Consider the following 15,114-nt stretch of genomic DNA (forward strand, 5'->3'; position numbering starts at 1 on the left):
CACCTCTATCCTTGGGAAAACCCTAGAAAAAATGGTCATGGATCACATTTGTAGGAGTTCAGCAGGTAATATAATGCTGAAGGGGAACCAGCATGGGATCATAGCAGATATCCTGCTTGACTAACTTTGTTTCTTTCTATGACCAGGTCACTAAAAGCTTAAATGCAGGAGTTGAGATAGATGTTATCTATTTGAAGTTTAAGAAGGCTTTTGATACTGTATCCCATCCTTTTCTTATAAAGAAATTGAACGGCTGTGCCATAGACTATTACAGTCATGTGGGTGGCAACTTGGCTTAAGGGTCATACTCAGAGAGTGGTGGTGGATGGGTCGGTATTGACCTTGAAAGATGTGGGCAGTGGGGTCCCCCAAGGCTTGGTCCTTGGTCTGGTGCTATTCAGTATCTTCATCAGTGTCCTGGATGAGGTCATGGAAAGCACTCTGTTTAAATTTGCAGATGACATCAAACTATGGGGCAGAGCAAATGCACTGATGGAAAGAAACTGAATCCAGGTGGACCTAGAAAAGTGGGCAGAGAACAATAGGATGCAGTTCAACAAGGACAAGTGCAAGGTGCTGCACCTAGGGAGATGGAATCACCAGCACACCTATAGGCTGGGGGATGACCTTCTCAGCAGCACAGCGACAACAAGAGATCTCAGAGTCGTTGTCGACTGACTCCAAGATAAATATTAGTCATCAATATGATGAAGCAATTAGCAGAGCTAACCGCACTTTGTCATGCATTAGTACGTGCATCACAAACGGGTCCAGGGAGGTGATGCTTCCTCTCTATGTGGCACTGGTCAGGCCGCAGCTAGAGTACTGCTTCCAATTCTGGGTGCCATAATTCAAGAAGGATGTGGACAACCTTGAGAGGGCCTAGAGGAGGGCTACTTATATGGTTAGAGGCCTGCAGGGAAGGGAAGGCCTTATTATGAGGAAAGGCTGAGGGACCTGGACCTTTTCAGCCTCCACAAGAGAAGGTTATGGGGGGATCTTGTGTCAGTATACAAATTCTTTGGGGGGCAGCAGGGAATAGGATATGCTCTGTTTACCAGACCAGAGCACCCCTTGGAATAACCAGAAATAATTGCCACAAGCTGATGGAGAGTAGGTTTAGATTGGACATCAGAAAGAACTTCTTCATGGTAAGGATTGCCAGAATCTGGAATGAGCTTCCAAGAGAGATGGTGCTCTCCTGTACCTTTGGGGTCTTCAAGAGGAAACTGGACAAGCACCTGACTGGGGTCAGATGATCCCAGAACTTCTTCCTGCCACTGGCAGGGTGTCAGACTTGATGATCCTTTGAGGTCCCTTCTGACCCTAGCATCTATGATTTTTTCAGTTGTATGTTGTGATATGGATGCGTGCACAGATATATTTACCTGTGGGGAGATGAATAGGTGAGTTCTCCAGATCATACTGAGTGGACATAGTTCTTGCAAACCTAGATTTGTTTCCTGCAGTGAGGGGTTTGAGTTCAGCAAGCTAACTTGGTGAATACACTCTTCAAGCTAACTTACTAATTTAAACTTGCTTTTTACAGAGCAGGGATGCCAACCTGCAGTATGGGAGCCATAAGTATTATGAACAGCTTCTTTGTGTGACATGTGGCAGGTGGAGGAGGGGACAGGTAGCACAGCGATAGATAAAGCAGGGAGCAGAAAGCAAAACATCAGTCAGGGAGCACAGGTGTGGGAGCAGAGTATTGAGCTACAGCTTGTCCACAGAGCAAAAAGCAGAGCAGCAGATAAGGGAAAGGGATTAGGGTGGCACTTGATTTGTAGCATGCCTGCCAAAAAGGTTAACCTCTACTGCTACAAAGAATTCTTTTTTTTTTTTTTCTGTAGCTTGAATGTTGTTTTTAAATTTTTAGAGATCCTGGATAGAAAATAACAATGATGTGAAGCCATGCATTAAATTACTTGCTTTGTTTCATCTGTCAGACAGCATCTTAATGTAGAGTAGGTAGTCTTTTTAATGCCAGAATACCCATATGGGTTTTATTAAAGAAAACCTTAAAACACATGCTCTTTTAGTCCTGCCTTTGACCCCAGTGCAGCAAGGTATTTGTGCACAATGCTGATTTACTGATGTCAATAGAGAACTACTTGCATGCTTAAAATGGAGCAAATTAATGTTTTAATGAAGCAAAAGTATAAAAGGTTTAATGGAATCACAGAAGAATAGGGCCTAAAGGCAGAAGCGCAATGATGTAGCTAGACACATGACTAATGGCTGCCGCTGTGCCTCTGGTGCCAGTGGTGACACGTGGAGTGTGCATGGGCACCCCCTCAGAGCACTAGTGTACCTCCTGACAGGCAACGCTCCCTGCTTAGGTGATGGGCAGGCGGGAGCCCCAGCTGGTACAGTCAGCCAGAGTGAGATTGGCTACGGGAGCTCCCCCTCCACCTCTCCCCTGGTCGGCTTGAGCAGCTGACTTGGGGAGAATGTGACCCCCAAGTCAGGTGGCACCAGTCGCCCATGCCTGGTGCAGGTGTAGTGGCAGCCTTTTTTTTTTTTACTGCCCCTTTTCTTGCCCCTCACCCATCAGCATCTGTGGCAGCTTCCCTAATCACCCAATTCTACTTATACCACTGCTGAAAGGGACCGTGGGACATCAACTAGTCCAAGTGCCTGTTAAAGGCAGGATCATTGCTCTGTAAATCATTCTAGACAAGTGTTTGTCTAACATCCAAGAGGTTCCACAACCTCCTTAGGTAATCTTTTCCAAGCAGCTTCAAAACTGCTTAGCACTGTTCCAACTTCTCTTATTGAAGTCTAAAGTAAAGCTGTTAACTTGGTCAGAACTAGAGTTAACCCAAGGCAGCACTCTAGGAAATCCTACTTTACAATGCTCCTCATTTAAATTTGTTACCCATTTTGTTTATGCATGAAGAATTCAGAACATCTGTCAGTGTTAGTGTTTTTTTTAACTATGTAGAGTAACAAATGTAATAAAATGGGGGGAAAAATGTTCCCTTTATGAATAGAAAAACCTTAACATTAGTTGGACTACTGACAGTAGTAGGAACACATTGTATACGCACACTGTATACATACAAAATTTAAACACATCAGTTTCTTATCAAGGCAGAGGTTAATAGATTTGAATGTGATTTAATATGTAAGTTTGCTATCGAGTATTTCATTAAAAGTTGTTTTTTTTTTAAGATTTTTTTTTTTTTTTTTACAATAATCATAGGCATGTAGCTGGGGAGACTTACTAAGCTTCCATTAGAAAATCTATTTGGCATTTTTTCCCAATTACCAGTCTCACATTATACTTTTAATCAGAAGAATTCTTGTATTTTTATTTTTGTGCATTTGTTTGTTTTGTAACAATTTTGTAACACGTCTCATTGCTGCAAATCATTTATCCTCACATTTGTCCTTTTTAGTTTGGAGATTTCATTAAATAAAAAGGAAGAAGGACCAATGTGGCCAGAACTGATAGTGGCTGATTCACGAGGGGAGTTCATCACAGATTCTTCACAATGTCTGATGCATCTGACCTCTGAAGAAATGGTAAGAAATTAAAATCCTCATGTTATTCATCAAGTTGTACTTTGTTAGGAGCCTGACTCCTTCCTTAATTAGTATGAGATGATGCGATCATGTAAAATCTGGAAACTGCATTTTTCAATTAATTGTTTTTAAATCCTAGTACTAGGTATCTGAATTGTAACACTGTCCACATGACAGACTGCATTCAATTAACATGTCATGGTTTAACTCAATAAAGAATACAAAGAAGATTGAATATGGAGACCAAATTTAATTTCCACTAGTTGTGAAATAACAGCTCCAAACTTACTGTAATCACTTGGTTTGGAGGATTTTTCGTCACCTAGGATGCTTACTAGTAAAACAGCATTAAGCAGCGGCAGCGTTCCTATGCCAACCAACTGCCACAGCCACCTAGGGATCTGATTCTCAACCACTAACCAAAACACAGAAATGCATTACACTGAATATGTTTAAACAGTTATCTTTAAATGTTACTGATAATTAATATGCTAAAAAGGGACATTTTTGGTCATTTAGTCATATTTCTTGCATAATGCAGTCATAGGAGTTCTCTGAGTTAATCCCCATTTACTAAAGTATATCTGTTAGAACAACCTGCTAATCTTTTATTTAAAAAAATGGTCAATGGTGGAAAATTCATTCTAGCCTTCCATAAGGTGTTCTAGTGGTTAATTATCTTCAGTCAAATTTATCATTTTCTGAATGGTCTCTTCAGATTCCAGCCACTGGATCTTGTTAGACTTATGCCTTTTATTCTGAAGAACTCTTACAATTTTGCTTTTCCCTGTGTACAGACTTCTGCCATGGAGAGGCATTCATTTCAAGGAATTTGCAGCCCTAGAAATTCTAGCAAAAAGGGAGAGTACAGGCAATCTATCCAGCAAGGTCCTCTCCTGTTCCCCAAGTGTTCCCAGACCAGAGTGACTCCAAACTGGTAAAGAGGGAAAGCAGGTGCTCCTCAACTCATTGCAGTCTTTGAAAGGAGTTGAACAGCCTCTGCTTTCCATATGGTTTTTCAGACTGGAATTACTTTTCCCTACTCTTCAACTCTTTCTGATTGCCAAGAGGAGTGGAGCACTAGTTTCTGCCTTTCTAGACTGGATTCAGTCTGGTATGGGAGGATACAGAGGAAGCATTTCCCAGCCAACCAAAGGCTCTCAGTCCCAAGAGGATTCCAGTAGCACCTGCTTCCTGTACCCTCTCCAGATTGGGTAGCCCCAGTCATGGGGAGCATTTCCCTGTCCTGGACTCCTCCTGATTCCTGGGAAAAGTAAACAGGGAAACATACAAACATTAAGTCTTGTGGAAGAGAGTCTTCCACAGGAGAGAGCTTTCCTGGGAGCAGCGTGTTTCCTGCAGGAGAAATTGTACCAATGCCTCCGCATTCAGTTTGTAGCAGGAGAGTAGCATTTCTTCTGGTAGAAATGAAAGGGCTGTCCTTACCTTTCGACCCCCAATAAGTCAGCCTTAACTTTGTTTAAGCAGAAGCAGGGTAGACTTGCACCTTACAAAATAACTAAATTGGAGATGTATAAGCTTTTGTAAGTAACAATTTACTTCATCAGATGCTATGAAGGGGCTACAAAAAGCAGAGCTTCTAAATAGAAAGACATGATCTGAATACAAAGAACAGGAAAGAAGGAAGAAAAAGGAGATGGAACTATGGGAGGGGTGAGGTTGATAGAAGAGAGGGTGGGGGAAAAAGCAGTTAACCCAGAGGTGGGCAAAATACGGCCTGCAAGGCCATTCTATCCGGCCCGTGGGGCTCCTAAATTTTTTTTTTTTAATTAACATTTATCTATCCTTGGTTCCTGTAAAAAAAAAAAAAAAAAAAAAACGGAACCAGGGGCAGTAGGACCCAGGGGAAGCCCCAACAGGCTCCTGCAGCAGCAGGACATGCCTGGTCCATCTACCCCCTACTGGGGCTTCTGGCCTGGGACCATGTGGCTGCCCCGGCACCGGAACCTCAGGTAAGGGCGGGGGGGAAGAGCAGAGAAGGAGCTGGTGCGGAGCATGAAGAAAAGCGGCCACTCCCCCACCCCATGACCCACGTTCCCTGCTGCAGCTGCTCGCAGCCCACGTGGGGCTGTCCCGAGCCGGTATAGGCAGCCCCAGGTGGGCTGTGAGCAGCTGCAGTGGGGGGTGCCAACCACAGGGCGGGGCGCTTTTTCCCTGCACTCGACACCAGCTTTAACCTGGCCCCGCACAGGTCCAGGCTCATCCGTTGGGGCTGCGCTGCAGTGACAGCAGCTGAAGCCCCCCCACTTGCTGCGCTGGGTAGCGTTTGCTGCTGCTGCCTGCTTGGAGCTCGCGCCATGGTAGGCTGTGGTCAGGCTGCTGCCACCGCCTCTGCTGCCCAGCGCGTGAGGTTCAGGCAGGCAGCAGCAGCAAACACTGCCCTGCACGGCAAGTGGGAGGGCTGCAGCTGTTGCTGTCTCAGGGCCCAGGCTGGCAGCAGGGGCAGGTTACAAGCTGGTGCTTAGTGCAGGGAAAAACGGCCCCTCCCCACCCCGTGGCTGGTGCCCCACACTGCAGCTGCTCGCAGCCCACGTGGGGCTGCCTGTGCCTGCTCAGGACAGCCCTGCATGGGCTGTGAGTGACTGCAGCAGGGAGCGCGGGACACAGGTCAGGAGAGGGGCTGCTTTTCCCCACGCCCTGCACTAGCTCCTTCTCTGCCAGCGAGAAGGGGGTCAGGGCTATGCGCTGCCCCCCGCCTGTACCACAGGGCTAGGGGGCACTGGGAGTGAGCAGGTGCGGGAGCCCAGGGCCCGCACCAATGTCCCAGGCCAGCACCAGCAGGGCCCAGAGCAGGGCAGCAGGAGTACAGGGTCCCAGTTGGCAGGGGCTCTATGAAACCGGGTCAGCTCCTCCCTCTCCCTGCTGGTGCAGCCCAGCCCGTCTCCACAGACCCATGCCAGCTTGCGCCCCGCTCTGGGCCCCACCAGTGCTGGGACATTGGTCCTGGCCTTCGATATGGTATCCCACCCCATACTGGTGAACAAGTTAAGAGGCTGCGACTTGTATGACTACACAGTCCGGTGGGTGGCGAATTGGCTGGAGGGTCGCACCCAGAGTCATGGTGGATGGGTCGGTTTTGACCTGGAAGGGTGTGGGCAGTGGGGTCCCGCAGGGCTCGGTCCTTGGACCGATACTCTTTAATGTCTTCATCAGTGACTTGGACGAGGGAGTTGAATGTACTCTGTCCAAGTTTGCGGATGACACAAAGCTATGGGGAGATGTGGACACGCCAGAGGGCAGGGAACAGCTGCAAACAGATCTGGACAGGTTGGACAAGTGGGCAGAAAACAACAGAATGCAGTTCAGCAAGGAGAAATGCAAAGTGCTGCACCTAGGGAGGAAGAATGTCCAGCACACCTACAGCCTAGGGAATGACCTGCTGGGTGGCACGGAAGTGGAAAGGGATCTTGGAGTCCTAGTGGACTCCAAGATGAACATGAGTCGGCAGTGTGACAAAGCCATCAAAAAAGCCAATGGCACTTTATTGTGCATCAGCAGATGCATGACGAATAGGTCCAAGGAGGTGATACTTCCCCTCTATCGGGTGCTGGTCAGACCGCAGTTGGAGTACTGCGTCCAATTCTGGGCGCCGCAATTCAAGAGGGATGCGGATAACCTGGAAAGGGTCCAGAGAAGGGCCACTCGTATGGTTAAGGACCTGCAGACCAAGCCCTACGAGGAGAGACTAGAGAAACTGGACCTTTTCAGCCTCCGCAAGAAAAGGTTGAGAGGCGACCTTGTGGCTGCCTATAAGTTCATCACGGGGGCACAGAAGGGAATTGGTGAGTATTTATTCACCAAGGCACCCCCGTGGGCTACAAGCTCCACCTGACACAGGATGTGCATGGTCCCACTAGGGGGAATGCCATACTGGATCTGGTACTGGCAACAGGGGATGACATGATAGGGGACCTCCAGATCGGTAACCATTTGGGAGACAGTGATCACCTAATAATAGAATTCAACATAAGACGTCGAGTGGGTAAGGTAACTAGTAGGGTGAAAGTGCTGGACTTTAGGAAAGCTGATCTCAATGCACTCAGGCGATTAGTCAAGGACACATTGCAGAGTAGGAGTTTTGAAGAGATGGAAGCCCAAGAAGGGTGGCTGTGCCTTAAGGAAACGATCCTTCGGGCACAAAACAAGACGATCCCCGAGCGAGGCAAAAAAGGGAAAGGGGCCAGGAGGCTTCCATGGCTGACCAGAGAAATCCAGGGCAGCCTAAGGGCCAAAAGGGGAGCACATAAAAAGTGGAAACATGGTGAGATCACTAAAGATGAATATACCTCCTCTGGTCGTGCTTGTAGGGAGGCAGTTAGGCGGGCCAAAGCTACCATGGAGCTGAGGATGGCAACCCAAGTAAAAGACAACAAGAAATTGTTTTTTAGATATGTAGGGAGTAAAAGGAAGGCCCAGGGAGGAATAGGACCCCTGCTAAATGGGCAGAAACAATTGGTGACGGACAGGGGGGATAAGGCTGAACTCCTCAACGAGTTCTTTGCCTCAGTGTTCCTAAGTGAGGGGTACGACAAGTCTCTCACTGGGGTTGTAGAGAGGCAGCAACAAGGCGCCAGACTTCCATGCGTAGATCCTGAGATGGTGCAGAGTCACTTGGAAGAACTGGATGCCTTTAAGTCGGCAGGCCCGGATGGGCTCCATCCGAGGGTGCTGAAGGCACTGGCCGACATCATCGCACAGCCACTGGCGGGAATATTCGAACGCTCGTGGCGCACGGGCCAAGTCCCGGAGGACTGGAAAAGGGCTAACGTGGTCCCCATATTCAAAAAGGGGAGGAAGGAGGACCCGGGCAACTATAGGCCGGTCAGTCTCACCTCCATCCTTGGTAAAGTATTTGAAAAAATTATCAAGGCTCACATTTGTGAGAGCCCGGCAGGGCAAATTTATGCTGAGGGGAAATCAGCACGGGTTTGTCGCGGGCAGATCGTGCCTGACCAATCTAGTCTCTTTCTATGACCAGGTTACGAAACGCCTGGACACAGGAGGAGGGGTGGATGTCGTATACTTAGACTTCAAGAAGGCCTTCGATACGGTATCCCACCCCATACTGGTGAACAAGCTAAGAGGCTGTGATGTGGATGACTACACAGTCCGGTGGGTGGCGAATTGGCTAGAGGGTCGCACCCAGAGAGTCGTGGTGGATGGGTCGGTCTCGACCTGGAAGGGTGTGGGCAGTGGGGTCCCGCAGGGCTCGGTCCTTGGACCGATACTCTTTAATGTCTTCATCAGTGACTTGGATGACGGAGTCAAATGTACTCTGTCCAAGTTTGCAGATGACACAAAGCTATGGGGAGAAGTGGACACGCTGGAGGGCAGGGAACAGCTGCAGGCAGACCTGGATATGTTGGACAAGTGGGCAGAAAACAACAGGATGCAGTTCAACAAGGAGAAATGCAAAGTGCTGCACCTAGGGAGGAAAAATGTCCAGCACACCTACAGCCTAGGGAATGACCTGCTGGGTGGCACAGAGGTGGAAAGGGATCTTGGAGTCCTAGTGGACTCCAAGACGAACGTGAGCCGGCAGTGTGACGAAGCCATCAGAAAAGCCAATGGCACTTTATCGTGCATCAGCAGATGCATGACAAATAGGTCCAGGGAGGTGATACTTCCCCTCTATCGGGCGCTGGTCAGACCGCAATTGGAGTACTGCATGCAATTCTGGGCGCCACACTTCAAGAAGGATGCGTATAACCTGGAGAGGGTCCAGAGAAGGGCAACTCATATGGTCAAGGGCCTGCAGATCAAGCCCTATGAGGAGAGACTAGAGAAACTGGACCTTTTCAGCCTCCACAGGAGAAGGTTGAGAGGCGACCTTGTGGCTGCCTATAAGTTCATCACGGGGGCACAGAAGGGAATTGGTGAGTATTTATTCACCAAGGCGCCCCCGAGGGTTACAAGAAACAATGGCCACAAGCTAGCAGAGAGCAGATTTAGATTGGACATTAGGAAGAACTTCTTCACAGTTCGAGTGGCCAAGGTCTGGAACGGGCTCCCAAGGGAGGTGGTGCTCTCTCCTACCCTGGAGGTCTTCAAGAGGAGGTTAGATAACCATCTAGCTGGGGTCATCTAGACCCAGCACTCTTTCCTGCGTATGCAGGGGGTCGGACTCGATGATCTATTGAGGTCCCTTCCGACCCTAACATCTATGAATCTATGGTCCCAAGATGACCAGGGGGCAGGGCACCTGTCAAGCGGTGGGGCAACCCATTCAGCCATAGACAGCTTGCCAAAACTGGATAAGCGGCCCTCTGCCTGAAATAATTGTCCTTCCCTGAGTTAACCCATTGAGTGTTAACTCATGGGTTATAAAAGCTAATCCAAGTAATGGGATACAATTACTCAGTTTAAACAGTGCTTAATGTAGTGCTCTGTGCTGGTTTATAATCCAGTTCTCAGCTGTTTATGATCTTGCAGATTATCTAGCCTTTTATCCTTCACTGTACTGCATTACTATTGTAGAGTCAAGCACTCGGTTTTAAGACAATGCCAAAATTCAGGCTACCTATACAAACTTGATTCAGATTCTTGGGTGGAGGCCATACAAAACAGTCTTTAATTATTTTAGATATCACGCTATTTTTTTTCTGCACAACCCTTGTTCTACTCCAGTACTAGAAGTGAGAAGCATGAGCGTGTTCAGTGAAGATAGGATTTGTAGATTTTTAACTGGTGACCTCTAGCAAGTTTTTACTGAGCAAGTGTGAACTTCTTTTGTCTAAAGCTTAGAGCTTGACCCAATCTGTAGATTTTTCTTGGAGGCAAAAAGCCCAGCCCTGAGATAAAGCACCCCCCACAACGACATTTAAAGCCCTTGTTCCATAGCTCCATATCATTGGGTTGCCAACGCCAGTTAAAAAAAACAGGTCACCAGAGTCTGACATAAGTGAAACCACACATTTCTCCTAGCCTTATTCTCTGAAATAGGAGAACCATTTTCATTATTTTTCCAAAAGAAGTAGAAACCAATACAAGAATATGTAGCATGGAAAATAGTTGGGGGTTTTTTTTTTTTTTTTTTTTTTTTTTTTTAAAGCAATTGAAAAGAGCGTCTTATGAATAAAAAGTGAAATAAACAGACCTGTCAGCTCCATCTATAACAGGCTTGTCCAACATACAGCCCATGGGCTGCCTATAAATGTATTAGGGCAGGTCAACAGGGAATAGGGGAAGCGCTGTTTACTAAGGCGCCCCAGGGAGTGGCTAGGAATAACGGGTATAAACTAATTGAGAGTGGATTTAGGTTAGATATTAGGAAGAAATTTTTCACAGTAAGGGTGGCCAGGATCTGGAATGGGCTTTCAAGAGAGGTGGTGCTGTCACCCAGCTTGGAGGTCTTCAAGAGGAGGCTAGATAGCCACCTGGCTGGGGTCATCTGACCTCTGTCCTCTTTCATGCCAGGGGCAGGAGGTCAGACACGATGATCCATTGTGGTCCCTTCCGAGACTACAATCAATGAATCTGTGTGGCCCGCCAAGCCATTTTCAGAGGCCCGAGGTCCCTCGCTTGGGACAGGTGGGGGGGGGGAGGGGAGGTGAGCTGCTCACTCCCATGGGGCCAGGCTCGCGTGACCTCCCATTTCACGTGAGCTGGATCCCGCCACTGCCCTGAGGGCTGTGTGGTGTGGTGCGGGGCTGCCCTGGCCGCTCCTGACAAGACGAGCTGAAGGCAGTTCCCGCTTTTACTTGTCTCCGGCTCGGCCCCTTGCCCCCAGCGTCCCATCCGCCTCCCGGGACCCACTGGGCTCGGCAGCCAGGGGGGTGGGAATGGGATGTGGCGCCTAGTGCAGGCAGTCAGCAGGGCAGCTCTGGGGGTCCTCAGCAGGCGGGGTCCTGGCATGAACTCTGCGGGGCGAGGCAGCAGGAGCCGGTGTCCGCTGGGCCCCACGCTCCGGGCTTGCAGCACTGAGGCCGCTGGGGCTGCGTGCGCGGGCAGCCAGGCACCATAGTGAGCGGGGCCATACAGGCAGGTGGGCAAGGGGCTGCGGTGCAGTGGCTGCCTTGCTCCGGCACCCTTTGGGCAGCGCTGGCTCGTGGGGCTGTGCTGCTCAGGGGCAGCCCAGAGGGGGAGGGGGGATTGTCACTCCCTGCGGCTGGGCTGGGCGCTGCTCTCCTTCCGCAGCAGCTGCCTACGCCCTCCCTGGGGCTGTTTGCCTTCACCGCAGGGAAGCGCGGAGGAGCAGAGCTGCCTGTGTTCTCCTGAGGCCTTCCACAGCCAGCAGCCACCCTGGGCAGACCAGGCCTGAGACCCTGCCAGGCTGGGAACTGGCTTCGCTCCCGCAGTTCCACCATCCCTCATCTCGCGTGTTGACTGGGCCTCAGCCGCGTCTGCCCGAGCGCTGCCAAGACTTTGGGCAGCAGTGTTGCTGGTGTGGGCAAAGCCTGGGGAAGCAGTGGCATAGGCAGCCCCTTGGCCTGCGTGAGAGCACTGGCTACATCAGTTTGGTCACACATTTTAACATGACTGTCAAATATCTTCTGGGGCTGCCTTCAAATGGTGGTCGTAGCAGGCAGAATTGGGGCCCCAGCTGTTGGGATGGGTGGTCCAGGACATCATTTGCTGTAGTGTGTCACTAGCTGACCACAGGTGGGGGTTTATGCCAGCATTGCCTTATTTCAGGCTTGTCCAACATACGGCCCGCGGGGTGATAAAATATGAATATGGCTTCCTGGCCCACTGGGTGATAAAAAGTTCATGATCCAGCCCCACATTCAAAAAGGTTGGACACCCTGATCTATAATAATAGTTTATACACTATACAGTATAACCTCATAGATCCATATCTCGAAAATCCAGAATTCTCAGAAATCTGGCACTTAAGCTTCCCCCTTCGCTCCCCTGGATGTGTACGGGGAAGCTTGCATGTGGCGGCTGCTGCCACCATCCACGAGCCTGCTCCACATGCAGTCACTGCTCCAGGACCAGCTGCTGCGCCCCTCCCCCCGCCCCCAACCCACTCTGTGACCGGCTGCCACTTCAGTTTAAAAAAAAAAAAACAATTTTCAAGTTTCTAGCACGTGCTCAGTCTCAAGCATTCTGGATTTATGAGGTTATACTGTAATATATAGCAATGCTCTGGCTATGTGTAGGTTGGGAATATTATTATTTCTGGTGCAACTCCTTGACCTTATGACTTAAACTGAGGATAAATTTGGTTAATTTATAATCTTGATGCTTGAACTTTAGACTTCTTGTTTCTAATAAATTAGAAATGTTCTTACATACATCTCCAAGGGAAATGATGCATGGCTTAATATTGATTGTATGCGTAGATGAGATTTAAAAAGAAAACTTGGGAAAAGATGAGCATGACTCATTTATATGAACTTTTCTGTATTTTATATTATCTGGAGAATCTTTAAGTTAAATTGACAGGTTTTATTTTAACTGCTGCATATTACATACTGTCCCTTTGGTTTAATTAGAAAGTAGCATCTTGGGAAATGTGGCTCCCTATACATCCTGATTTATTAGTTTTGGATTTTTAATTACATTTTAAAAATAATGTTAAAGGAAAATATTGATTTTGTATTCATTAGTCATTTAGGGACAGAGTCATTTTTACAGTTGTAATGTTTTTAGACTGCATCTTATTGTGGTGTGTTTAGTGCATTTTTTTTGCCCAATGTCAACTGAAACTTTAAACTTTCAGTCCTTTGAAAGTCTAAATCTAACTTTAATGTGTTTTTATCTCAAAATATTTTAAGCATGTGAATAACTGTGAACATGTAAGTAATCCCACACCTAGTCACTACATCACATAAGCACATGTGCTTAAGTATTTGGTTGTACTAAGGCTCCTGTAACTTTAAATGTACTCTGAGGGCACTAAAAAGGATGCTTAATTTCAACAAATTTTGGTGCTGATAATCTAATGTAAAAAGTCTGTCGAGACAAGCAATAAAAGCTCGGTTCCTTGGGCTGTTTAACTGGGCAGATCGTAGAAGAATATGCAGTGAGAACTATGCTATACAATCTGCCTGGCAACTGACTCCCCAGCCCAGCCCAGCCCCTGGCTTGTTTACTTTTCATTCCATCCAGGAAGAGCATGCAACAACTGCTGAAACCTCCTTAGCCTGACGAAGGGTTTTTGAACCCGAAAGCTTGCTTAATAACTATTCTCCAACCATTTGGGTTGGTCTAATAAAAGATATCAAATTCACCCAAGGAACCTTGTCATGCTATACATGTACATTCATAGGCAAAATACCACCCTCCACCCCAGTAAGCCTTTTTCTGTCTCTTTTTTTTTTTTTTAAATGTTTCACAAATATTGCTGTATACAGAGACTGGCAAAGAGGAATAGATTTCACAGCAGGTAAATGGTAGATATTCTTGGAATGAGAACAGGATTAAAAATTATAAATCATATACTGATTAAATTATGAAAATTGACGCAAATCAATTTACAATAAATTACTGTTTTGAAAATTTATATTTTCAGATCAACAGTGTGCCAGTGAATTTAGAATTCATATAAATAATCTTTCATTATTTTACTCTAGCATACAAATAGAAATCTCTCTAACTTTTAACTCTAGAATATTTTGCATTTTATGGTTTGAATTATGTTGTACTTTTTTTGGAATTTCTATTCCCTATCTAGAAATACACAGAGGTTGAATGTCTTTAAAATATCCAAGTCAGTCTTTCATTTTCTCTATTAAACAAGCTAAAGGAAGTTTGAAGTATCACCAATTATAAATAACACTTGCAGTCTTGGTCCAGTGATGGATCTGCAGCCCAACTGCATACTTCTGACCTACTCATGACTACATTTCTCTTTTTCTCTTTCTCTCTCTCGTCACAGTTCTGTATGTCTCTTTTAGTTTCTTTCGTACATGAATTCAAATATACTCACTCCTGGAAAGACTAAAAATGAGTGCTGTGGCAGATGTTTGAGGAGTAGAAAACTTGTAGAATTGAATGATATCACTTACTCTAGCTCACTGTATCACAACTCCAGCTACAAATACCTTGGTATCCTAAGCAAATCGGGTACTAAATATAAAGAGAAAGGTATTGCTGGCTTATAATTCTTTCTTTACCAGTTTAACTGAAAATAAAGAGCTTTAATTGATGCACCCTTACTTAAATCATTTAGAAATACTAGTGGAGTAGGGCTCACATGTATACTTGAAATTGCAGAATACCAGGACCAATTAACTGGTTCTTTGGCCTATGTTGCCTTCCTTGCTGAGGGCTGCTAAATTAGGAAAAAATTCAGGGCCCAATTTAAGCCTTTTGTATAAGCAAACTGCAGCAAAGAAGAAGTGAAAATATAGGGTGCCTGTAGACATGCTGGGAGGCTGCTCCAACGCAATATAATCATTGCGATTAATCAACTCCGTTGAAGTATGGTAATTACCATGCTCCAGCAGCCTCCTGGGTCTCGTGTATCAGCATCCCCACACTTGAAAATGGCAGTGGGGGCACTTTAAAGCTCATTGAACGGGCTTTAGTTCAAGCACCCCCAACACCATTTGGACACGGGGGGAGGGACTGATACACGAGACATTGTAGCACTTTAATTAGCATGGTTCTCAG

The 15,114-nt window shown here is 46.9% G+C and overlaps 1 protein-coding gene across 2 annotated transcripts in view; it reads left to right on the forward strand.

The window, feature by feature from the left end:
- NUDCD1 (NudC domain containing 1) overlaps window positions 1-15,114 on the forward strand; it is a 156,060-nt gene that overhangs the window by 88,695 nt on the left and 52,251 nt on the right. For both annotated transcript variants that reach the window (XM_059723807.1, XM_014611617.3), the window contains exon 7: window positions 3,405-3,531. In XM_059723807.1, the coding sequence (XP_059579790.1) occupies window positions 3,405-3,531 (127 nt within the window). The remainder of the gene's footprint in view (window positions 1-3,404; window positions 3,532-15,114) is intronic.

Source organism: Alligator mississippiensis, chromosome 3 (genome assembly GCF_030867095.1).
Source record: "Alligator mississippiensis isolate rAllMis1 chromosome 3, rAllMis1, whole genome shotgun sequence".
Lineage (NCBI taxonomy): Eukaryota > Metazoa > Chordata > Crocodylia > Alligatoridae > Alligator > Alligator mississippiensis.